The sequence below is a fragment of the Dreissena polymorpha genome, chromosome 3, assembly GCF_020536995.1.
Source record: "Dreissena polymorpha isolate Duluth1 chromosome 3, UMN_Dpol_1.0, whole genome shotgun sequence".
In the NCBI taxonomy this organism is placed as follows: Eukaryota; Metazoa; Mollusca; class Bivalvia; order Myida; family Dreissenidae; genus Dreissena; species Dreissena polymorpha.
The window spans coordinates 531,657-557,302 of record NC_068357.1 but is presented as its reverse complement, the minus strand read 5'-3'; the positions used below and the strand labels follow the sequence as shown (position 1 = coordinate 557,302).

Here is a 25,646-nt window from a genome sequence, read left to right as displayed (position 1 = left end):
TATATTATTAATTTCTCTTCCAATATTGAAATGGTCTCAAGGGACAAATATTTATTAACAGAAAGTATTTAAGAATATAAATGTATTGTTGATTACATTTTCCCATATGCACACGCTCTAACGCACCCACACACACACACAAACATGCACACACACCTATACACACACACTTATACAATAACCATATCTTAATTAACACGACCAATAACAATAACAAAAAGTTAACAAAAACAGCCGCGTACATTATTGTACAAAGTCAGAGTTTAAAAACGTGGAATACATTATTCTTCAATTAGTTTACGATTAACAGAAGTGGCTGATAAACACAAATATGATAATTACAGAAAACAATATTCATGACCAGTGTTTTTCACAATCGGATATGAAATTACACAACTGTTATGAAGAATAGCCTGCACCTCCTTGCTATATAAATAGTTTGAAAAAGCAATATGTATATTTGTTTGCAGAAATTTAATCTACAGTAATCATTACGATATTACGATGTTACGATATTACGATATAAGTTATGAGCTTCGAAACCTAAACGCAAATTTCGAAACCTAAACGCGGACCCTAAGTTCAAGGTCAAGCTAAGTCACAGGGGTCAAAATTTGTGTGCGTATGGAAATGCCATGTCCATATATACACACATGCCAAATATGAAATTGCTATCTGAAGCGACATAGAAGTTATGAGAATTTTCGAAACCTAAGCGCAAAGTGTGACGGACAGACGGACGGACAGTCCGATCACTATATGCCCTCCTTCGGGGGCATACAAATAACAATTAATGTAAATATATTAATCCATAAAGTCAGTATTTTGTTTTAAAGGGATTAGACATCTACGACAAAAAACATTAACAACAGCATCTTTATACGCTGTATTTTAAATAAATCGCCGATACTCTACATGTATACCGGTTGAAGAAGTAAACACTAATTGATAGACCGTTGGTATTGGATACATACATATAAAGCCTTATTCTTTTTATCCGTTTGTCCCGTCTGCCTATGGGCCGAATACCGTTCAGACTTTCTGTATTAAAAATGAATAAAATGGAATAAAATGAACAGCCAATGAAAGAAGTATTATTGAATATTAGTGTACATTTGGTTATTTGTAGGGATTTGTAATAATTAAATAAAAATGCATGGTCTATTAAAAAAACATTTAGTTGTTTGTAACCTAAAAGACCGAAAACGCTAAACAATATTCGGGAACAATTTTAAACTTGTTTGTTTACACAGGACACGGTGCCTTTTCTAAAAAAATAAGCACCATAGGCACATCAAAGTATATTAATGAATTGATATATAATTTAAATGTTATTATCGGATAACAATGATTTGAACTTCGTATAGGAATACTTTTGGTAAGGCGGTTTATCAGGTTGTCATATATATTCGCGACACTTGCGCCAGTTTGGCCTTTGCAGCTTTTTGACAGCTTTGACATTTAAACTTTTCACTAGATCGGGAGATTTGAGCACAATCGGACAACATGTGTTAACTTTCTTTTATAGTAAAGTGTTGATGGTTGTAACTGTCTTCATAAGAGCTTTTATTAGAAAACTGCAAAGTTTAAAAGAGCACTTCAGGTCTTGCCTTCATCAAGTTCATGTCCCTGTGGCATATTTGCAATTGATTATATTCTATATACATCATACATGCTAGAATTGTTCAGGTCCAAATTGGGACATTCCATTAAAAATGTCGGGACATTTGATAAAAAAGCGGGTCACCTAAAACGATCACTCATGCCACCTTTACTGTAGTCAGTAATCTGTATATTACTTACAAAACCTCATAATTTCTGGCAAATATTGACAGTAAATGTGTTTACAAATTTCATAAACACAGACGTTAACCTTTTCTGGAAGTAAACACACATGTGCACTATGGGGATGAATCCATAACGTGAAATGTAGGGTTTGCCTCTATTTGACTTCAATCTTGGACAGAGGCATGCATTATCGTTCAACGCGATGTGCCCACATGGAGCACTGTTTTTACTCAACCAACCATCAAGTAACTCTAAATTTAGACTGATGCAATAGGTACAAATTATTTTCTGAAAATCGGCAAAAAAGAAAGAAAATTTATATGAAACATCAATTTGTATCGGTCAGCGCTCAATTTGTTTGATATACAAAACTGGTGTGTTGACAGGTTTTATAGTCTCAGTTGGTAAAATGCACTGAATACTGCTGAATAGAATATTTGGACTTTATTTGCAGTCGTCGAAATTCTCACTAGTCCGACAGCAAAAAACTAGTTTTTTTTCTTTCGGGCTTGTAGGAAATCCAATATTACAAGCCCGACGTGCTTGTACAATTCATTAAACAGAAAACGAGTTCCACTTTCATTTTCAATATTTGTAAACAAAGTTTTGAGCCGCTTAAATCAACAGCCACTTATGTTTTAACACACTGCGCACACGTTCTGGGCAATCGGCCGATAATTGGATTACTGTGCATAAAGCGCATGGTTTTGTGGTTCCCGGATTACTATTATGTAAAATAAATGTTTTGCGTTGCGTTAGGGACACAGAGAGTAATGGCCGAAAAGTTGTCATTTAAGTACATCGTTGAGGAATGCAAAGTTGAGGTAACTGTAATTGATGCATTTGTCAACTGGCTTTTTGTAAAATAACCTGACACTTAATTGCATATATATTTTCTGGTGGTTCAGGTTTGCTCTCTCTTTCACATGGATATATGGGATACATTTCTGCTAATTTTTTACCAAAACTTTATGTATATATTTATTATTGTGATCTGATTGAAATCCGTGTGTGAAATTAATTTCTTCTTATTTCAGGATCCAAAAGAGGCTTGCTCAGATGACGAGGAAGCTACATTAACTTGGATGAGGACGAAATTAATAAGAGATTTGTATTGTATTCTAAAGATTGAATAAATGAATGCTTCTTTGGATGTTTTATGTTATGTTTATCTGCATTTTTAACAAAAATGTTTGGGCTAGTAAAATCTGACTCGGCTTGTTCAAATTTCCATAGTACTAGCCCGACTTGCTTGTAGATTTAAATCTGAATTTCAATGACTGTATTTGGACCATTTAATACTTAAGCAGTCTGCGTCACTTTGATGCATCTATCGCTAGCAATAAGCGACCCTATTATACAAACACCATGGTGTGAATGCCCGATAATATCAATAATTTGCCGATAGAGCACTGATACAGTGTCAAAATCAACACTGGATCACACGACTAGTAGATATGGTTTGTTAATAAAGGGGCCATAAATGGATTAGCGTTGGTATTTTAAGCCAGACAGAGCTTGAATAGTGAATTTTATTGTGACCTTATAGTTATAGAACATCATTTTGTACGAATGTCGGGACAACTTGTGTCACATCGGGACAAACAGCCCAAAATCAGGACTGTCCCGCCAAGATCAGGACATCTGGCATGAATGATATACATGCATATAAAATATTCCATTTTACATGTTCTTTTATTCAAACACTGTTTTTCTTATTGATAGTTTGACTTAAATGTTAAGTTTATTTATTGAAAGGTAAAAAACAAAAAAATAGTTTTGGTTCAGTGAACAAGGCCAGAAAAATGTAGGAGGGTAGGTTTGTTTTTTTTTCATACTTTTTTTTAACCAGTCGACTGATTTCAGGGTGAAAAAGGATCAGTTAATGCACCAATGATTGTTTAAACACTGACAAAATGATTAACATAATGCACATGGGGTGTTACGTCGTTGTATATTATTCATCATTTCATGATGCATAAAGAGCTAGGAATGATAGCTCTTAATGCATATTTTGCCTTTGAATCACTCTCTGTACTAATGCTAACCTGCATACAGAATTCACATAAGAGAACACATCATGTATTCATTTTTCATCCATAAATACAATGTATTTTTATATTCATAAAGGTTTTACATTTATCACATATTCAAATGATTATTTTGTAGTACATATTTGCCTTTTGCGAATTCTGTCAGTAACATGTGTACACCATGGTGACATGGTGAGTGGATTCACAGAGACCCATGTAAGGCATTAGCTAGGTCTTGGTGTACTTCATAATAGTGCACTCAGGTCCCGAGATTGTGTAAAAAAACGCGAAAATGATCGCAAAGTAAACAGTATTTATTTTGTAGTGTAAGGTTGAATTTGGAAGTCACTTGTGAACTTCAGAAAAGTCACAGAAGAGAGATATGTGCATAATGTGCTAAAAATAGATTTTTATTTTCCGTAGTTGATATGCACTAAATTTTGACTTATTTTGAAATAAGTTGATTGATTTATTCCAATCGGTGTTAGACATCAGATATTTTATCATTGATGTTTTTGTATCTAACATTTTCCTGTTTTAATAAGCAGTGTTTGGAACATAATCTACCAAAATGCAAACGTCCGGGTAATGTAAACACTGACGGACAATTTTAGTAGTGAATAATTCAATACTTCCTGGTGTTAACCATGTTAACATCGACTTTAAGCAAATATTTTGGTATGAATCTATTACTTGGAAACCAATTTGTGTTGAGATGAATTTTTTTTTGTGGTCACAATTTGCGATGTGTATCGCCAATATTAGAGACGCGGACGCCGGAATGTTTATAAAGCGTAAACAAATGGATTTGTCGTTATTGGATACAATGCCCTATAGGTAAAACTAGTACTGTACCGTACCGGCGAAAAACATCGCTATTGGATTTTTCCGCTGACCAAAAAAATGTTAGGGTTGGGGGTAAAAAATAGGTTCGGTTGGGTTCCCTGAACCAAGACATTTTTTTTTTGCCAAACTGAAAATTCAATTAGCTGTATACTAATGTGATCTAATTAAAAACGATCATGTAGGAACTTTGAGAATAATGAAGACGGGCCCTCCAGTTTAGGCCTAGTTAATTTTTGAATAATAAAAAGACCACCTCAAAATATGTTGGTCTTGTCCGTTGTACCAACAGTTTGTGGGAAGTCTGGTACTGTCATCTTAAAAGATGCTAAACATGATCAATTTACATTATTTATTGAACAATTCCGTGCGAAGTAGTACAAATAAGACAAGGATTAGTGGAAAAGGACTGGAACTTGTCCTACAGTCAAGTGCCTCAAAATATAATTTTTGTTTCCTGACCAGGTTAAATAATAAAAAATATTTGAAAAACTGTTCTCATGACAAAGTCTTTACTAAATCTTTAGGAAACCAGGCTAGAATATATAATGTATCTTGACATTATCATGGTCAAGTAAGAATCTTGATTAAGTGAGGTCAAAATATTGGTCACAATGTCAAATCTTATTAAACAAACTTGTTTCCACTCTTGAATAGAGCCCTTACAATCGTGTTGAAGCATTTTCACAAAAAAAAACAAGGCCTTGTTTTAATCTGGGCAAAGTGGGGTAAATCTTAAAAATTAATAAACACTTTTACATGTAGCTGTGTGATGGTTTGTGTGCAATCTGTCATTTTTATGCTCCCAATAAAATTTTGGGGGGAGCATATAGTTTCCGCTTTGTCTGTCCATGCGTGTGTCCGTCCGTGCACAATTTTTGTCCGGGCTATTTCTCAACAAATAATGACCGTAATTCAATTAAACTTTATGGGAAGCTTTACTACCAGGAGGAGGTGTGCATATTATCAGCTGGTTCTGGGCAGATGATTTTTCACAGAGTAATGGCCCTTTGAAATTTTCTATAAACTGTACATACATGTATTGTTCAATTCTTGTCCTCCCAACTACTGACTGGAACTCAATGAAGCTCTATGCGAAGCTTAACTACCTTGAGGAGATGCGCATGTTATTTATGGGTTTTGGTTAGATTATTTATTTAGAGAGTTATGGCCCTTTGAAATTTTTAAATTGCTAAACTATCCATCGTATTGTTTTGTACAAAGTTATGCCCCTCAAGACGTTTACTTTAATCTGAATATATAGTGCAATATTGTGACAAAAAAAAACTTTGGGGAGCATCACCCTGGTCCCATCTCCAACGGTTTCTTGTTGTTAAAATTCTTAACAAAATTTGATCATGTGAATCTTGCAATCCAATTTGATTACATAACCTATTTTCTTAACTATAAAAATCTGAAAAAAAAGCTGCCTAAAAAAGAGAACCCAAATCTTTCAGTTATCATCATGCCAGTGCGTCCCACAATGATGGTGCTGTACAGCAATGATGCTACGGAGGTGAGATACTCTGACGGATCACGTTTGCACGTCCTTCCCTGCGGTTCATCATTCACACATCACTGCATGCAAGATGCTCACCCTGTACATGGTATGTTTATACTGTTATACTTTTTCACAATGTAAGTCTTAACAATTGTATTTTTGCTTCATTTCAGCCTTGTAGTACATGTATTAGTCAGTAAAGGACTGTTACGCCTAATATGAATAGACAGTTTTCAAGGCAGTTTGTACACACATATTCAGAAAAATTATATTCAATGCTAAACTAATGAACATTTTGTTTGCATATTATTCAATGTGATAATGGTCATAAAGAACGCTGTTATGTAAAAGACAAATTCCTTTTTAATTTAATATATTTTAATATCCATCTTTGTGAAGGTTTATGGACACTCTTATGTCAAGAAGCTTGAAGTTAAAAGCCATAAAATGGCTGTTCATATTAGTATTTTTTATATTTACTGTAAAAGTAAAAAATGTAACAATTGAATTTCAGGGATGAAATCTGTGCAACAAAGATGTCAGTATGCCACTAGTCAATTTAAAGACTCGTTATTAGCTGCGCTGGATTTTAGAAACAGGTAAACACATTATTGTCCAAATGATGATGTTTTATTACATGTATATCTGGAAGTAATAATAATTTCAGTCTTGAGGCTAACTTTTGAGAGCTCTTGCCCGAATTTTAATGTGAAAATGTGCTTCTTGTGTGACTACCGATATAGGTATTTAAAATATTTACTTGCTTGACTTTCATTTTAATTGCCCCAGATTTCGCACAAGTTGGTTAGTGTGATGTTTCTTCATCTCGATATTTGTATTCCAGTATTGTGAAGTACTTATGACTTCCAAAATAAAATAAATAGGAAAAAGGAGTAACTATTCAATAATTTTAGCAATCAAAATTGTGTTGCAGGTTTGCAGAACGCCCGTTTCTGTGTCAGGAATTGTTGGAACAAGATCACATTGTGGTAAGTTGCCCAGTTGTTTTGAAGGCCAACATCTGTCTGTGATTTTTATTAACAGGTATTGAATATGTTAATCAAGGTTTTCTCTCTGATCACACTCCGAGGCAGGACATTTTGATTTTCCCTTATTGGCCCTTCAGTCTATCCACCCTTCAAATATTTGTATTTTCTTTGGATAAAAAAATGAAAATGCACTGATACTAAAAAATGTTCTATGGATTGAATGCTTTTCCAAGTATAAAAACAAGGTTAAACTGGGTAAGGTCATGACCTTAAAGTAATGATGTCACATCACAGTGAAGCAAGGAAATTGATGGATTATCTTAATTTGTAAACAGTACTTTATTTCAAGAGAAACCTTATAATGTTATAAAACTTGTGTTCCAATCCTGTTGCATGCATTATGCAAATTAAGATGTTAAGACTTACTAAATCATATTTCCTATGAACACAGGACCTGTACGCAAACATTCGTGAGATAGCCTGGCCTAAAGAAGTGACAGAAGAATGCACAGAGGTTTGCCAAGATGGGAGTGTGGCGATAACCTCAAAGGACGAATTCGCAAGTTTAGTACTCTCCCCTCATCGACAAGATTTCACCATCTGTTACCTGTCCCACCTCAGTGACGATAAAAAGAAAGTTGGAAAAGGAATTGGAGCGCGTAAGAAGGTCGATGAGTTAAATACTGGAAAGATAAATGAACTAGAAGGTCATACACATGTGAAAAACTGTGTTGTAAAAGCTGAGAAAACAGAGATTGAAGGACGTTACATTGATATAAATCCTAAGCATAGATCTCTCACACCAGATATTGTGAAGCAGAATATTAAAATTGGTGAGGGATTAAATCTTTCACCGATAACTCAAGCAAGTTGCGCAGACAGTCCACAGTCCCTGAGTGCTGGAAGTGGTAGTCCGTTTACGCTGCATAACGCCTCAACCGATGAGAATGCGAAGTTCAGGCCATTTTCTACTCCGACGGAGGGCCTAGAACAAAGGGCTAGTGGGGATAACTATGAGGGAAGTTTTCTGTGTGAGCAGTTTGGCACGAAACCTCTAAAGGCTAGCATCAAAACGAGTCATGAAAACAAAATTGAGAACCGTAGCACAGAGTCGGCTGCTTTACCTCAGAAACATGATCCCATATCAGTTCCATGTTGGGTTGAGGATCAACGTAAACATGCAGGCATGTCACTTCAGGATAATGTTTGCTTTGAACGGGCTCTGATGACAGGGTTGAAGGAAACGGGGGTGGAGACAGGATTGAACCAAAAGACGGTGGACTGTAGTTCAAAGACGAGACATCGCTACACTTGGCTGACACGACACGTTTCGTGTGACGAGTGCCCAGCATATTTGAGAAACACAGTCAAAATGGCAAAAGATCTGGAAGAAAAGGGCGTTCAGAAAGTTTTACCAGGTATGTATAATTGTGTATGGTACTGTCTTTAATTTTCATTTTACCAAGTTTTAAAAATGTTGAAAATCATGGTTAAATGATTAGGGTATTGCATGGGGGCCAGTGCAAGCAGATAATATTGATAAAATAGAACATAAAAGTACATCGTGTTGTCTACAACATATATCATTTAATAAATCAGGGCAACCCCCCCAAACTCAATTTTTTCTGAAGCCATATTAACTGTAGAACTTCAAGTTTTAGAAATTCTCATTTTGTCTGTTTTATGGCGTTTCAAGAAGACAAAAAATCAATTATTAGTAGCCAATTGCTAATTTGGCGAATGTCAAAGTAGGTCTTGTACATTTATTTGATATTTTCAGATAAAAATGGCAGTCTCTTGAATAAGCAGTTTGACCCGACATCCCTTCGAAAGATCAATCGCAAGGAGTGCTGCATGTCTTTGGTCCCAGATCCCTTGCCACTTTCCTGCCCTGGGCAACATTTGCACAAGGTCTTCGGGAAAAATGTGTACGATGATGGCAAAAATCCTGCTGATGACCCTTCAACTCTGTCCCAGGGACTTCTCAAAGTGATCCTCATTGATGGCGTCATTTACAGGTTGGTGTTGTCTTTAAAGACTTAATTTGAAGTACCGGGTAGTGTCTCTTTAAGTAATGTCAAATAATTTAGGGATGTGCCTTTCATATGAGGTGCTTTTGATGATTTTTAACCCTTTGCATGCTGGGAAATTTGTCGTCTGCTAAAATGTCATCTGCTGAATTTCTAAAATCAGCATTTTCTTGGATTTTTTTCAAAGAATACTATCAGAATAGCAAACAGTTTGGATCCTGATGAGACGCCATGTTCTGTGGCGTCTCATCTGGATCCAAACTGTTTGCAAAGGCCTTCAATATTCGGTTCCAGCACTGAAAGGGTTAAAACAACAGTGTAGTTTCATTAAACATTGTGTTTATATAAACGCAATCTATGCAAGAATATCATTCATGCACTTAAGAGTATTAGTAATTCTTTCAGTGCTGGAACTGAATTTTGAAGGCCTTTGCAAACAGTTTGGATCCAGATGAGACGCCACAGAATGTGGCATCTCATCAGGATCCAAACTGTTTGCTATTCTGATAGTAATCTTTGATTTTTTTTTGAAGAAATAGCTTATTTTAGAAATTCAGCAGACGACATTTTAGCAGACGACAAATTTCCCAGCATGTAAAGGGTTATGAACCTTTTTGTGTCATCCAATCAGATGTTGCAATTTGAACCACATGGCTTTCCAATATTTCACCATATAGGATGAACATGCGTCTGATATATTCTGTATGTGGACCGTCCAGGTTTGAAAATTCATTTCGGATCATTCCTGAGTCAATTTAGGATGTATCCTGCACAAAGAGTACATAATGGTGAAACCAGACTAATTGCAGAGCTACCAAAATATGGTTAAAAAACTAAATATGATTGAAATAATTTAGAAACAACTTTCTTCATAAATAAGTATTCTCACAGTGCTTATTTCTCAAGAAACACTGTGTATGCAGCTACATGTAACGTCACTCAATGTTAATAAATGAGTGGACCTGACCTTGTAATAAATAGTTGACTTGGCTTATGCAATTAAATGTTACTCAAAGCATGAAATAGATGTAATAAAAATATAATTTTACAGCATTGCGTACAGAACTTTTATGTATTTGTACACAGCGTGCATACACACATTTGGAACGCCAATTGCCCATCAAAATTTAGATTGTCAGCTTTGTTCTCGTACAAATATGCATGTATAGCTGTATTGTACAAAATGCTGTTAAATAACCTAATAATATTCCCTAAATTTTGTGCATGTAAGTGTTGATTAGTTTAATTTAAACACATACATGGTAGTCTCCCTTTGATTGTGTTTCATACAATTGTGGGAATTCTACACAGAGTTGTCCTTTAAAATTTTGCAGTATAAGTGTTGAAGTAATTTTTGTGGAATGATGTAACTGCACTTTTTGTTAAATTCCCTTATGGTTATATAACATGATACATCCTTAATATCATAAGTTGTTTACATCAGTAACATGCTTAAATGTATTTATTGCACAATCATCAATGTTTTAATGTATTTATTGAACAATCATCAGAGCTTCGTCCATTTTATTTCTGTATTTGCTAACAAGGCACTGCACAACATATTTATGGCGAGCTTTTGGGATCACCTTTTGTCTCCCATTTGAGTAGTGTTTTGAGAAAACTGGGCATAATGCATGTGCATAAAGAATCGTCCCAGAATGGCCTGTGTAGTCCGCACAGGCTTATCAGGGAAGACACTTTCCGCTTTTATAACATTTTTCATTTTAATCAAATATCTTCTTAGCAAAAATCCAATTAATGCGGAAAGTGTCGTCCCTGATGAGCCTGTGCGGACTGCACAGGCTAATCTGGGACGACACTTTACGCACATACATTATGCCCAGTTTTCTAATAACTACTCATTTGTCGTAGGTCATTCCTTGCCTGTTGTTTGTCCTCAACATTCACCTTTTTAACACTCAAGTGGTAACATTAATTGCCCAATCTTCATGAAACTTGGTAACATCATTGGCCTCAATAATATCTTGGCAGAGTTCAAACTGGGTAACAAAAATGAGACTGCTTGTTTGAAAAACATTGCTGCCAGAGGGTGGTGTGGTTTTTCTAGAGGTCACAGTTATTGCCGAATCTTCTTGTACATTTCTCAAAATGTTTGTCCAAATTATATCTCGGCTGAGTTTGAATAAATGATCCCGGTCCATTGGAAAACATGGCCACCATAGGGTGGGTCAGTTTTCTTATCTGACTCTTGAAATCTTGTGAACAGTCTAAAAGTCAAATTTTTTACCTGTTGATCACGAAAGTTGCTCAAAACATTTGTTCTGATGATATATGCCAACTTTTAAAATGGTTCCAGTCTGTTGAAAAATATTGCAGCCAGGGACTGGGGCAGCTTTCCTTATATGGCTACAGTATAACATTTTGAACATCCTAGAGGTCACGTTTATTTCCCAATCTTCATAAAAAATTCTACATTTTTTTTATTTAAATGATATATAAACTGAGATCAAAAATGTTACCGGTCAGTTGAAAAACACAGCCACAAGGCAGCATGGTTGTTTTCCTTATATAGATAGAGTGAAACATTGTTAACACTCTTCTAGTCACATTTTTTGCCCAGACTTGCTGATCATTTGTTCTAAACAGACATTTTTGTTGAACCCTTCAACTGACAGCTTTATAGATGGCTACTTTAAGTACATTCATTTATGTGCCTGTCTAAACTGTTACTCAATTATTGGACTATTTCAATATCACCCTTTATTTCTATACCAGGATTGTGAGGCTACAAACAACCAAGATTGTGGAAGTGTACCCAGGGGATGGAAGTGTGCTTGTATCGCAGGGCATGACTGGCCAGTTCTTTCAACATATCATAGCGCATGGAAACAAGGTCAGTATATCACGAGAGTTATTGACCAGGGCAGTGTTTCAAAAACGATCGTACGACAATTTTAACTTACGAGAGAATTTTGTAATCTTAATAAGTAGACGAACTAGCTCGCCATGCTCATCAATTATATACGGCGCTTTAGATGCCAATGTAATTAATTAAGTACTGAAAATTTTTAATCAAATGATATGGACTTTAGCAATAAATCCTCGAAAAATGTATCGTATCGTAAATGTGTACTACAATGTTTATTGAAACGGTCCCCTATTCTTCCAAATCTCATGGAAATAACTGTTGGTTTGTTAGTGTGAAATTATTATATGACTCTTCCTCTGTATCAAGAAGTGCACTTGGTACTTGTTACCTGCTTTATTCTGATAGGCCTGTCCTTGAAAAGTGTGAGTAGGTTGAGGGACCTATGTAGTTTGACTGAAATACTGTTAAAATATTGCAAAAATAAATGCAACAGCCATGAACAAACAAAACTTTCATGTAACCAGGATGTGATTTTTTCTCCATTTAGCCAATTAGATCTCTTTCAGTGTCAAAATAATGTTACCAATAGTTATTTACTTTCCCTGGATGTTTATGCAAATGAAAAGTTTCATTGAATACTTAAATGGTTGAGGGTAAGAGAATTTTCCTCCACTCAGGTTGTGTCTTAAATCACACCCTGATGTAAGAAAATTGCCACCACATTCATTTTCAGTTGGAAGAACGCACCTACTCTCTTAAAGCGCCCCCTGTGACCTCTGCGGGCAGCAAGTACTGCGTGCAGTCCCTGATCCAGCGTGCCAACAGGTTCCTTGTTCATGTGAGACAAGAGGACAACATGCCTGCGTCACTTGGACTATGTTGTTGGAAGGTACATAAGACGTTAATATATCTAAATGTAAACTTTTTTGGGCTGAAATAATTTTGGTTTCCTTCATAACCAAAATAAGTCTTTCAACTCAAGAATGAAATATTTAGTAGGACAAAAATTTAAAATACAATTGAGTGTTGCTCTGTAAAAATGGGGCTTAATGCATGTGCGTAAAGTGTCGTCCCAGATTAGCATGTGCAGTCAGCACAGGCTAATCAGGGAAGACACTGTCTGCTTTTATGATATTTTCTGTTTAAAGGAAGTCTCATTTTAGCAAAAAATCTAGTTTAGGCCGAATGTGCTGTCCCTGATTAGCCTGTGCGGTCTGCACAGGCTAATCTTGGGCGACACTTTACACACATGCATTAAGCCCCTTTTTCACAGAGCACGGCCCATTTATATACGATTACATGATGGGCTGTGTGAATAAATAAGGTACAGTTGCACAACAATGGTAAAAAATCCACTTAAATCACAGAAATTCAATTTTGCTGGTAATTAAAAATTGCTGAACATTTGCATAACATTCAGATTTATCTGGGTTGTGTTGCTTATACATATATGAATAAGTCACTATTCAAGTTATATATGTATAAGTCACTATTTAAGTTATATATGAATAAGTCACTATTCAAGTTATATATGTATAAGTCACTATTTAAGTTATATATGTATAAGTCACTATTTAAGTTATATATGTATAAGTCACTATTTAAGTTATATATGTATAAGTCACTATTTAAGTTATATATGTATAAGTCACTATTTAAGTTATATATGTATAAGTCACTATTTAAGTTATATATGTATAAGTCACTATTTAAGTTATATATGTATAAGTCATTATTTAAGTTATATATATGTATAAGTCACTATTCAAGTTGGTACAATATGTGTTGCTGATATTTAGCTAGTAGAATATATCATGCTTTAAAGAACATCTGCAAAAGTATTTGCTCTGTCAGTATTTTTACAAAATTAATTAAATATCTACATGTGTAGTATGGTGTACTTGCTGTGCTTTTTTTTTCTTTATTTGGGAAAAGGGACTGGCCTTTCATTTTGTGGAGAAATTTATCCACACAACTGGAAAAGGGGAAGACATTTTCCAAAGTAAGCTTGAAATTTGGGGAAAATTGCATAATTTTTGAGAAATTGCCTGAAGGGAAGCGGCCTTTATAAGGTCCTTGCTAAAGAAAGAAAAAGCCCTGGCTAGTAAACGAAATTTTACAGATTTTTTTTGGCTTCATCTTTTAACAGCAACTAATTGACAACTCATTACAGTGTAAAGTTTAGAAAGCAGCTTTGCACACTTTGCACAAATTTATTATTTTGTTGGTGGTGCACTTTTATGAGCAGTATAGTTTCAGTATGCATTTCTATGATCTCGTAATTGCGAGGCCATTCATGAATATGGCATTATTTTACATTTGTGATTCTGAATTGAAAGGAATTTTATTTGGACATAATCTAGGCAAAACTTTTTGAATCTTAATTGTTCATTTTATTTTTACGTTGCTTCTGTCTGTTGTAAGTAATGATTTTTGCCTAGTGCAACAATGAGCAACTTCAGTGCCTTCAGTATGTTGATTTTTGTATTGAGATTACTAGGTAATGTTAAATTAATGATAAGTTAAGTTGGCAAATCATAGAAAACCTAAACCACAAATCAATGAGTTTGCATTCAACATTTACATATGCCTCGTGTGCTATAATACCTTATCAAGTTATGTACTTTAATGGCTTTTGTAAAAAGAGGGAAATTTATGGAAACCACAAAACAAATCAAAAGACGTCATGAAATAAACAAAAGGTAAAATTGACTACAAATATTTAAACATCATCAAACACGTGGTAATGATTATTTTGCAAAACATTATTTTTATACTGCGAGTTGTGTATGTGTTCAACAAGGTGGAAACGGGCAGACTCGTTTGCCACGGTTTGATATTTTATTGTGAATGGGTAAATTCGATGCCCTCCCAGATGTGCATTCAAGATTGCAGTTGTCCATATGTATGTTTGTGTTTGTATATACAATGTATTCGTCAGCGTTTGTGTTTTCACCGACAATGCGATAGTACGATGGCGACAATGCGCTAGTATGATGGCGACAATGCGACAACGTGATAATACGATGGCGACAACGCGATAGTACGATGGTGACAATGCGATAGTCATATCGTACTGTCGCCATCGTATTATCACATTGTCGCCATCGTACTATGGCATTGTTGCCATCGTACTGTCGCGTTGTCGTACTGTCGTCATCGCATTATCGCCATCGTGCAATTGCACTGTTCTCATCTGTCGCACTGTTGTCATCGTATTATCCCTCTATCGCATTGTCGCCATCGTACTATCACTTTGTCGCCATTGTATTGTCGCACTGTCGTCATCGTATTATCGCATTATCTCCATCGTACTATCGCACTGTCGCCATCGTATTGTCGCACTGTCGCCATCGTACTATCGCATTGTCGCCATCGTACTACCACGTTGTCGCCATTGTACTATGGCATTGTCGCCATCGTACTATCGGGTTGTCACCATCGTACCATCAAATTGTGACCATCGCACTATTGCATTGTCGCTCTCTGGATTTTAATGTGTAACCACGATGGCACTAACGGTATTCCGTACCTTTGGTTGTTGATAATCTTTTTTTCTTCCGCGAAAACGTTAGGCTGAATTAAGGAGGGTTTGTTTTCCGCTATGGAAGAACCCCTCATAATAGGCGTGGTTTTTTTTGCTCAAACTTTTACAGTTGAATGACCTGTATGTAGAAGTAATCCTTAAAACATGAATTTTTGCTATGACAAGTGTATTCTTATGTAAGGTACTTATTCCTAATGTCCACTGTAGTATTAGTCAAAACATGTGTTTAAGTATCAGTGTATGTGACACATTTTTGTATAAAACAAGATCACATATCACGTTATCATACCACTACATGGAAATCTGCGTCTTATATATTTTTATATCACGTCAACATAAAGTTGTTATATCAGTCTATGCTTGGAGGTAGGTCATATTACTATGAATCAACTATACAGTACGGTAATCATTTTTAGCTCGACTATTATATATGAAATATATATAGTGGATCTATCCTACTCACCCCGGCTTGAGTGTCTGCGTTAGCGTCTGCGTTAGCGTGCAAATGTTAAAGTTTTCGTACTACCCCAAATATTTTCTTTGTCCTTTGACATATTGCTTTCATATTTTGCATACTTGTTAACAAACATGACCCCAAGTTATAAATAATAGCAGACAACTCTATCAAGCATTTTGTCATAATTATGGCCCCTTTTCCACTTAGAATATGCAGCAAATGTTAAAGTTTGCGTACTGCCCCAACTCTTTTCAATGTCCCTTGACATATTGCTTTCATATTTTGCATACTTGTTAACCATCATGACCCCAACCTATAAACAAGAGCAGACAACTCGGACAGCATTTTTCAGAACCCCTGTTTAAAGGCGGAAAATGTTGTCCCTGATAAGCCTGTGTGGACTGCAAAGGCTAATTTAGGACGACACTTTACGCACATATATCCCAGAACGATGCTCACATATCATTTTGTTCCCAGCATGTAATACCTGAGCATCAATCTGCGAAATCTGGTCTTAATGCATATGCGTAGTGTTGTCCTAGATTAGACAGTGCAGTCCGCAGTCTTGGTTTTTGGTGAGAAGCGACTTCGATTACACTAAACATAATATAACAGCGGAAAATGTTGTCCCTGGTTAGCCTGTGCGGACTACACAGGCTACTTTGGGACGACATTTTACGCACATGCATAAAGCCCAGATTTCGCAGATTGATTCTCAGGTATTACTCTGTTCCCAGCATGAAGAAGTCGTCCTCAGCGAGCCCTCCTCCACGCACATTTTAGAGGAGTGCGAGATAGCGGGGTACGGTCGCTTCAGCGCGCTCTCTAACGGGGAGGTGAGGATAGTGTTTAACGACCGCACATGCCTCGACATGGTGGCTGACTTCTCAGCTAGGCTCGGACAGGGCTCAAGGAGTGGGCAGGTGAGTAGGAGCGGGAATGTAATTGATGAGTTGCGTTCTGAGAAAACCGGGCTTAATGCATGTGCGTAAAGTGTCGTCCAAGATTATAATGTGCAGTCCGCACAGGCTAATCAGGGACGACACTTTCCGCCGTAACTGGATTTTCGTGTAAAAGATACTTCCTTTCAACGAAAAATACCATATAAGCGGAAAGTGTCGTCCCTGTTTAGCCTGGCGGACTGCACAGGCTAATCTGGGACGACACTTTACGCACATGCATTAAGTCCAGTTTTCTCAGAACAAGGCTCCATTGATGAGTTGCACAAATGCATTTCCCTCCGCTTTTAATCCCCCCAACCCTCAGGCTGGCATATTCTGTCCGAACAGCCCGTCACTCCGTTAGTGTGTCAGTCCCTCATTCTGTCCTCACTTTTTGTTTTCCACTCTGCAACTCAATCAATTTCCTTGAACGTTCATTTAACTTTAAGTCACTGGAATTGTTTATTAGCAGAAAATGGAGGCCACTAGTCAAACCCCACGAGAACCTTTGGGGTTATGGTCATGGATATATTTGTTAAAAGAGTATAAGCAAAATATCTTTGAAAAATTTTCCTCGCAGAAAAACATAGCATGTGTGCGCGTTCTAGAACATAAATCCTTTAGTTCCGATGTAGGGTTAATGTACTTGTTTAAATTTGCGTGCAGCAGCTCAATTATCTCTCAAGTCAACAGACATGCCATTAAAATATCCCAAGTTTGAACGATGAACTGTAATTTATGAAAATCGTGATTCTTAGTGACATATGACATTTCAGATTATTTGTACAGTGTGCGTGCATGTATGTTCCTCTGATTCTCAAAGAGATATTCAATTACAATCAATTTCACATGTGTCTTGATGATGGTACTTTAAAGGGACCGTCAACAACAGTCCCTTTAAGGGCGCTGGCATTCGCTGATGACCGATCAGTTCTTTAGTTATTTGTAACGAAATTTGTTTAAGTTTACCATAGATTTTCCATTAAAACTCTCTCATGATAACATGTAACCGTAACGTCACTGACGGAAAATGTTCATTATACCAGGGTTGTTTATTATTCTCAGAAAACGATGAAAATGGCTTTAAAAAAGAGTAAAATAGAGATTGAGACCTACAATTGGAGAGAACTTTCACATTGTCAAACTTGAAGGGGAACTAAACAGTCTAGTGGTAAGTATCATTTTTGAGGAAAAATGAATTTTAAAGAAATTGTCCGCGGGGACGGATCCTGTATTTGGCTGCAGCTATATAATTTAAAAGCCCTGATTCTACTTACAAAGCGGAAGAATAGTCGAATGCTGAAATATCCTGAAAACCACAGCTGTTCGATAAAGCCCCGCTCTGTGAAAACTGGGCTAATACGTGTGCAAAAAGTGTCGTCAAAGGTTAGCCTGTGCACCCCAAACAGGCTATTCTGGGACGGCACTCCGCTTAAACTGGATATTCTGGGACGACTATCCGCTTAAGCTACATATTCTGGGACGACACTCCGCTCAAACTACATATTCTGGGACGACTATCCGCTTAAGCTACATATTCTGGGACGGCACTCCGCTTAAACTGGATATTCACCAAAAAGTGTCGTCAAAGGTTAGCCTGTGCACTCCGAACAGGCTATTCTAGGACGACACTCCGCTTAAACTAGATATTCACCAAAAAGAACTTCCTGTAAACGAATACCATACAAGCGTAAAGTTATTTCTCTGATAAGCCTTTGTCAACTGCACAGGCTAATCTGGGCCGACACTTTACGTAAATGTCTTTAGCCCAGTCTTCCCAGATCGGTGAATCTGTATACATACATATTTTTACAAACAGCAAAAGTTGCTGTATTCGTACAATTATTGTTGAATTATCCTGTAAATACAGCTGTTCAATTAAACAAGCGGTAACAATATTTGTATGTCAGAACGGCTGTAGTTTGCTCCGAGAATGATGTCTGTCTGTCGGACGGTCTGCCCCAAAATCTTGTCCGGGCAATAACTATGTCGTTCATTGTGAGATTTTAAAATCATTTGGCACATTTGTTCACCATCATGGGACGGTGTGTCGCGCGAAAGAATTACGTCGATATCTCCAAGGTCAAGGTCACACTTTGAGTTCAAAGGTCAAAAATGGCGATAAATGAGCTTGTCTGGGCCATAACTATGTCGTTCATTTATGAGATTTTAAAATCATTTGTTCACCATATTTAGACGGTGTGTCGCACGAAAGCATTATGTCGATATCTCCAAGGTCAAGGTCACACTTTGAGTTCAAAGGTCAAAAATGGCCATAAGTGATGATGGCATAATAATTCTTAAAAATCGCCATAAATTAGGTTCTCTTGTTTTGTGAAGACAGCATGCAAAATAGTCTGTATCAATGCGGCACGTGGGGGTATACGTCACGTCTGTGACAAAGGTCTAGTTTTTATAATTTTTATATTATGAATATTAAGTATGTTATATGTGGTTCGTTATCATTGTTAACCCTTCTCAAAATTTATAATATTTGATTGCCACAACTAAACCTACGTATCTTCTGTACGTATACAAATGTTAATATGTTGCATATATACACAAAAGGATATGTGGTGTAGAGTTGTAACGATTCACCCATCATTCGATTCGATTTCGATATCAAATGGTCCGATTCGACCATTATTTGCTGTTTATTTTGCAAACTATTTCATTTTTGGTTTGTCCAGGGCATGAATTAATACATGTATGTTTGGTATTTGTTATCCCCCGCCAGAGGCGGAGGGATATTGTTTTGGCGTTGTCCATCCGTCCGTCCGTCCGGCTGTCCGTCCGTCCGGCACTTTTGTGTCCGGAGCCATATCTTGGAAGTTCTTTGGTGGATTTCATTTAAACTTGGTATGAGTATATATATGCATAAGAGGATGATGCACGCCAAATGGCATTGTACACCATCTGTTAAAAACAGACTTATGGCCCTTTGTATCTTGAAAAACTGCTTTTTAGTGTCCGGAGCCATATCTTGGAAGTTCTTTGGCGGATTTCATTGAAACTTGGTATGAGTATATATATGCATAAGAGGATGATGCACGCCAAATGGCATTGTACACCATCTGTTAAAAACAGACTTATGGCCCTTTGTATCTTGAAAAAATGCTTTTTACTATAGGCACTTTTGTGTCCGGAGCCATATCTTGGAAGTGCTTTGGCGGATTTCATTTAAACTTGGTATGAGTATATATATGCATAAGAGGATGATGCACGCCAAATGGCATTGTACACCATCTGTTAAAAGCAGACTTATGGCCCTTTGTATCTTGAAAAAATGCTTTTTACTAAAGGCATTTTGTGTCCGGAGCCATATCTTGGAAGCGCTTTGGCGGATTTCTTTGAAACTTGGTATGAATATATTCCCGCGCCAGAGGCGGAGGGATATTGTTTAGGCGTTGTCCGTCCGTCCGGCTGTCCGTCCGGCACTTTTGTGCTTAAGAACCTTCCTTTGTCTTAGTTTTGTGTTATTGTCCTCCGTCCGTCCATCTATCATTATGTTCATCCGTCCAATTTGCACCCATCCTCAAACAAAGCATATGTTGCGGGGGATACCTTGGGCCTTTCAGGCCCTCTTGTTATTTACTTATTATGTTCTACATTTTAAGTGTTTAATTTTTGAAATAAAATTAAAAACGCAACATTGTTTTATAAGTAACAAATTTATTGAACAAAACCTCCTGTTGAGTTATTTTAAATAACATAAAATGCACAATGAATCACATGTGTGCAACAGAAAAAAAACATTCAAGTATATAAACAATTTCCAGTTGACTTCGAAACAGAATGCACACAATTTGGTAAACAAACCATATGTATTGAGGAAAAAGATGAGATCAAAACATCACATCAATTTAGTAACAGTAACTTTCTGTTATCAAAATGTAGGTGATACAAATCCCAGCTGAAATATCAACCGAGTGTTTTCTCTTTAAATATTGCCTCAAATTTGTAGTGCTTCCAGATAAGGGTAACTTACGTCAACAAAACACGTTTTGGAAGTTGCCTTTGCATCAGAACATTCGCGAAATCCGAAATGTTACCATACTTTTGATTTTAATTTTGACGGTGCGTCTTTCAGCGTGGTTGAAGAAGCCGTTTTATCTGTCTATGTAATGCTCAGCATGTTATATATTCATTCATTGGATGCCATATTGGCTATTGACCAATCACAAGACGTATTACAAATGGCAATGAATATTAGACGACGAATTTGGAGAGTAAGGTTTAAAATTCGGATCAATCGGGATTGCAGTGAATCGAATCGAAATTGGCCGTATTGGTATCGAAATCGAATCGGCGGCGTTGAACCGGTTTTTCGATGCATCGAACCGAATCGTTACAGCTCTTACTTATGGTGAAAGATGTACACAATCAGACATTTAAGACGCGTTGAAGATTTCTTTCTCATAATTTTTGTTGTTGATAAATAAACCAACGCGCAAATGTCTTTGTGTGCAATGCAGCCGCTTTTAACATGTAGCGTCTTGTACTTAAACACTGAGATGCGTAATATTGATTCGCGCGTCACGTTTTGGTATTCATTTGTTCATTTTCTGTCTGTCTAGGTACAATTGTGTTAATATTATGTTTGTCGCTTATTTAGATCTTGTTTAATGCTGGGGGTAAATATGAGGATCGGCTAGCCGCTAACCGCTACATCCCAAAGTCGTTCAAAGGCGGCGATACCAGGTTTAGTCATATTATGTTAATAGTTGGTGTTCAGTTATTCAACTTCAAGTCGCGGTGGTATAGTGGATATGATGTCCCCTTAGCTATTGGGAGGTAACGGGTTTGATCCCCACTGCGAAGCGTTATTGAGATTCCCCTCATAGTCACTAAGCACTGGTTCTAGTCCCAGGAAAAGGACTCGAGGCATTTCAAATAAGCTTTAAGCTTTTCATGCAATCGAGCTTAAATAAATATGTAAGGGAAAAACAAGAATTTCTCTCCTGATATAGTTTATGGAGTTTCGTTGATGTAATGTATTATTGATATACTGTTCGTGAATCGAGTGTAACCAATTAAACATTGCCCTAAGTTGAATTATTTCACTCGTTTGAACTACGGTGCAATGTTGAACATTGTGATAATATTGCGTTTTAATATGTTACTTATTGTAATAAAACACTCGCTAGATGTAAATAACAAGCGAATGTTTCAAACACAAAGTGGGCATTAGTTGTGTATGTTATTAATTTGCCGCATTTTACTTTCATCCTCGTATTTGTAGTTTGTTAATGTGATAATAATACCCGCATGCAGCGTTTTATTGTGATCATCGACACATTCAAATGTCTCCGCACCTTTGAGAAATTGTTTGAATTGTATGCCAACAGATCATGCATACATGTTTATTCCAAGCTGCCAAGCGGGTGGAGTTTTATAGAAATGACCTTTGTCGCTCCGTCAGCCATTCACACCGCCAGTCTGTTCTTAACACTTTCGTTTCCGCTCCGTATTTCCTTTACTTTTTCACAAATTTGCATGAAACTTTCCTAACATGTAAGGGTTTTAACCCATTTATGCCTAGCGTCTAGAAAAAAGGCCTTGGCAAACAGCGTAGACCCAGATGATACGCCGCGTGATGCGGCGTTAATCAGGGCCTACACTGTTTGCTTAAAGGAATTTCAGTAAGAAATATTCTAAAGATAGAAATAAATATACTAGACATCCCTAATTTTGGAAATAAATTGATCCATTTTAAAAGGAAGGGAGAGTCCACTGGGCATAAATGGGTTAGGACAATGAGCAGAAATCATGAGCCATTCGACTCAATGTCAAGGGCATGTTTCAATGAGTCGCGTTCTGAGAAAACTGGGCATAATGCATGTGCGTAAACTGTCGTCCCAGATTAGCCTGTGCAGTCCGCACAGGCTCATCAGGGACGACACTTTCCGCTTTTATGACATTTTTCGTTTACATGAAGTGTCTTCTTAACAAAAATCCAATTTAAGCGGAAAGTGTCGTCCCTGATTAGCCTGCGCGAACTGCACAGGCTAATCAGGGACGACACTTTACGCACATGCATTATGTCCAGTTTTCTCAGAACACGACTCATTTGTTATATGCCATAGTCAGGTAGAGTCCACAATTGTCAATGATTTTGCAATTGAAATGCAATGCTATCCTATCATCGCCTGTAGTTCATGGCGCATGTCTTGACAGTTTATTCCATTTTAAACACAGGTTTTTTATGTATTAGAAAATTAACACGTTTTTATTTTTAATTTTGGACCAGTGGGAATCAGTTCTTAACCAAGAGGTATGAAGGTCTATACGCTTTTTTTTGGCAAATCTTACATCCGCGAATTATATTGCAGGGTACGCGAACTCTGGCGGACAAAACTGCAGGAACCTGCCGCTTGCTTCTACAAAACGGACAGTACCAGATGGTTAGCGTTCAGCAGCCGGGGCAGTTCAAAAGGTACCATCTCAAGTGTACAGACACTACTTATGTGTCAGCCGAAAACCGGGCTTAAAGCTTGAGCGCAAAGTGTCATCCCATATAAGCGCAACGTGTCATCTCCGTGATTAGCCTGTGCAGTCCGCACAGGCTAATCATGGTCAATACTTTTCGGCTAAACTGTATTTTAGCTAAGCAGAGACATGCTTTAAACGAAAAATACCACAACAACGGAAAGTGGCACCTTTGATTAGCCTGTGGGGACTACACAGGCTTATCTGGGATAACACTTGACGCTCATGCATTAAGCCCAGTTTTCCCAGAACACGGCTCAGTTGATCTGCATGCCTAATACCAAGTAATTCACTTCACGAGTTCAATTGAATGTGTTGTATGTGTGTCAACTTATAGAGGAGAATGCTATTAAATGTTTTTTTTTCGGCTTGAATAATAGAATGTTATCGGTTTAGTAAGCTATATGAGCGTGAGTTGATCCATCATTTGATTTGTTTGTACAGTGAAATGTTAAAACGCGGTCCTTTGCATGTGTACTAACTTACGAACAATTCTGCCGAATCATCACAAACGTGCTGTAATATTTTGCATAGGACAAACAAAATTGTCTTCAAAGAAAGGTTACGAAAGTATTTTTCCAAAATGTTGTTTCATAATTATACACGAATAGTGAAAGGCATATGTTAACCACTCTAGGTACGTTTCCGTAGCCCAGGAGTGGATAGATTGGGTCAATTCCTCGCCACAGAAGAGGGAAACTTTCTACAAAGAAAGGTCGGACAACTCAGTGCAGATGTATGTATTTCAAAGTATCAAAATCGAGTCATATAACCTCTGTGTTTCGGGATTTTTTGTCGCTAATTTTAGGATGTTTATAGATTGTTTTCCGTAAGATTAAGAAAAATATGTTCCATTCTAAACACAAGTCATGATGAAAAGAACCTCTCATGTAGGTGTCGAAATATGGAAAAAAAGATTGAATTCAATTGTTGCAAAGGAGGAAAACAATGCAAATGATAATCAGCGAAAAAATAGAATGCATTTCATATTGTTCCTTTTAAGAAAATAAACGCGTTCAATATAATTTTCACATGTACATTAGTGTAAAAAAGTACAAACAATTGGTATACTTAACAAATAATGAGTTGTTTTAATATTTTTTTTAACAATAGTTCATGGTCATCACGGAGGATTGCTGATGTTTGCTGGGTACCAAAAATATTAGTCGCGTTCTGAGAAAACTGGGCTTAATGCATGTGCGTAAAGTGTCGTCCACGATTAGGCTGAGCAGTCCGCACAGGCTAATCAGGGACGACACGTTCTGCGTTTATGGTATTTTCAGTTTCAAGGAAGTCCCTCCGTACCGGAAATCAAGTTTAGGCGGAAAGTGTTGTCCCTGATTAGCCTGTGCGGACTGCACAGGCTAATTTGGGACGACAGCTTACGCACATGCATTATGCCCAGTTTTCTCAGAACAAGACTGATATGGTACTCATTTGAATCAATGTACTTTCAGGTCTGTAGAACGGGAGTTGCAAAGAATACAATGCTTTAACTGTATCCTTCTTGTATATATATATTCTTACAAAAATAATAATAATTATTAATCAAAGGAAATTGATTTAACCTTATGCATACGCTAGCATCAGTTTTACATTTTCTTATCAGTTAAAATTATGATGTGTCAGTGTGGGCCAATTTTGTCATGAAGAATAATCGGCCTATACTTTTATAATACTGTGAATTACCAAAACTATGTAAACTATGCTATGTATATTCTTTGACTGATGATCAGACATAGTGGACAACACGGTACTGAAGACCGGACAGTCGTCAACAAATGTTTCAAAAGAAACTAAGCAAGGCGCGTTCAGGCCATTTTCAGGGGACAGCAAGCCTGGTCCAAGTATTTTACGTAACTCTGAACAAAATAGGGCTCGGATTGTTGACTCACAGCCTAGATCTGTACAAATTCATTCTCCGTCCTCTAGTGCTGACACGACTAGTTCAACACTTCCGCCATCTTCGCAATCGTTCCGTGCGCAAGATAGGTGCGCGCCGAATGGAAGGCCGATTCCCATCGGTCAGGCTTCTGTGACGTCAGAATCTAGATTGAGTGGTCTTGACTTTAATATCTCCAATTTTTCAGGTTTTGAAGGATTTAATTCTGTTCGCAAGGCGCTGATGATGACTTCCAGTGTAATAAAAGATATTGATCAACTTCTAGAGAGAAAATAAAGATTTGCACCATCACATA

General features: G+C 37.0%; 2 protein-coding genes across 5 annotated transcripts in view; both read left to right on the top strand.

The window, feature by feature from the left end:
* The window catches only part of LOC127872701 (uncharacterized), a 436,069-nt gene that overhangs the window by 61,401 nt on the left and 349,022 nt on the right, over nt 1-25,646 (top strand). The gene's annotated exons all lie outside the window — the stretch shown is intronic.
* On the top strand, nt 1,192-25,646 carry LOC127872698 (uncharacterized protein C5orf34 homolog). 2 transcript variants are annotated; one of them, XM_052416029.1, is made up of 13 exons: nt 1,192-1,299; nt 6,122-6,271; nt 6,680-6,764; nt 7,100-7,154; nt 7,606-8,572; nt 8,935-9,172; nt 11,921-12,038; nt 12,748-12,903; nt 16,756-16,941; nt 23,292-23,395; nt 24,086-24,184; nt 24,906-24,946; nt 25,185-25,646. In XM_052416029.1, the coding sequence occupies exons 2-13, from the start codon at nt 6,130-6,132 to the stop codon at nt 25,625-25,627; spliced, it is 2,634 nt and encodes an 877-aa protein (XP_052271989.1). In that variant the 5' UTR covers nt 1,192-1,299; nt 6,122-6,129; the 3' UTR covers nt 25,628-25,646. The 2 variants fall into 2 exon arrangements, with proteins under 2 accessions (XP_052271989.1, XP_052271988.1); XM_052416028.1 differs by having other exon boundaries at nt 1,207-1,378.

Excerpts from the sequence above, each read along its gene's own strand:
- LOC127872698 (XM_052416029.1), top strand. The coding sequence starts at position 6,130 with ATGCCAGTGCGTCCCACAATGATGGTGCTGTACAGCAATGATGCTACG. Across the intron at positions 6,765-7,099 it reads GCGCTGGATTTTAGAAACAG|GTTTGCAGAACGCCCGTTTC; the intron begins GTAAACACATTA and ends ATTGTGTTGCAG. Across the intron at positions 16,942-23,291 it reads AGGGCTCAAGGAGTGGGCAG|GGTACGCGAACTCTGGCGGA; the intron begins GTGAGTAGGAGC and ends ATTATATTGCAG.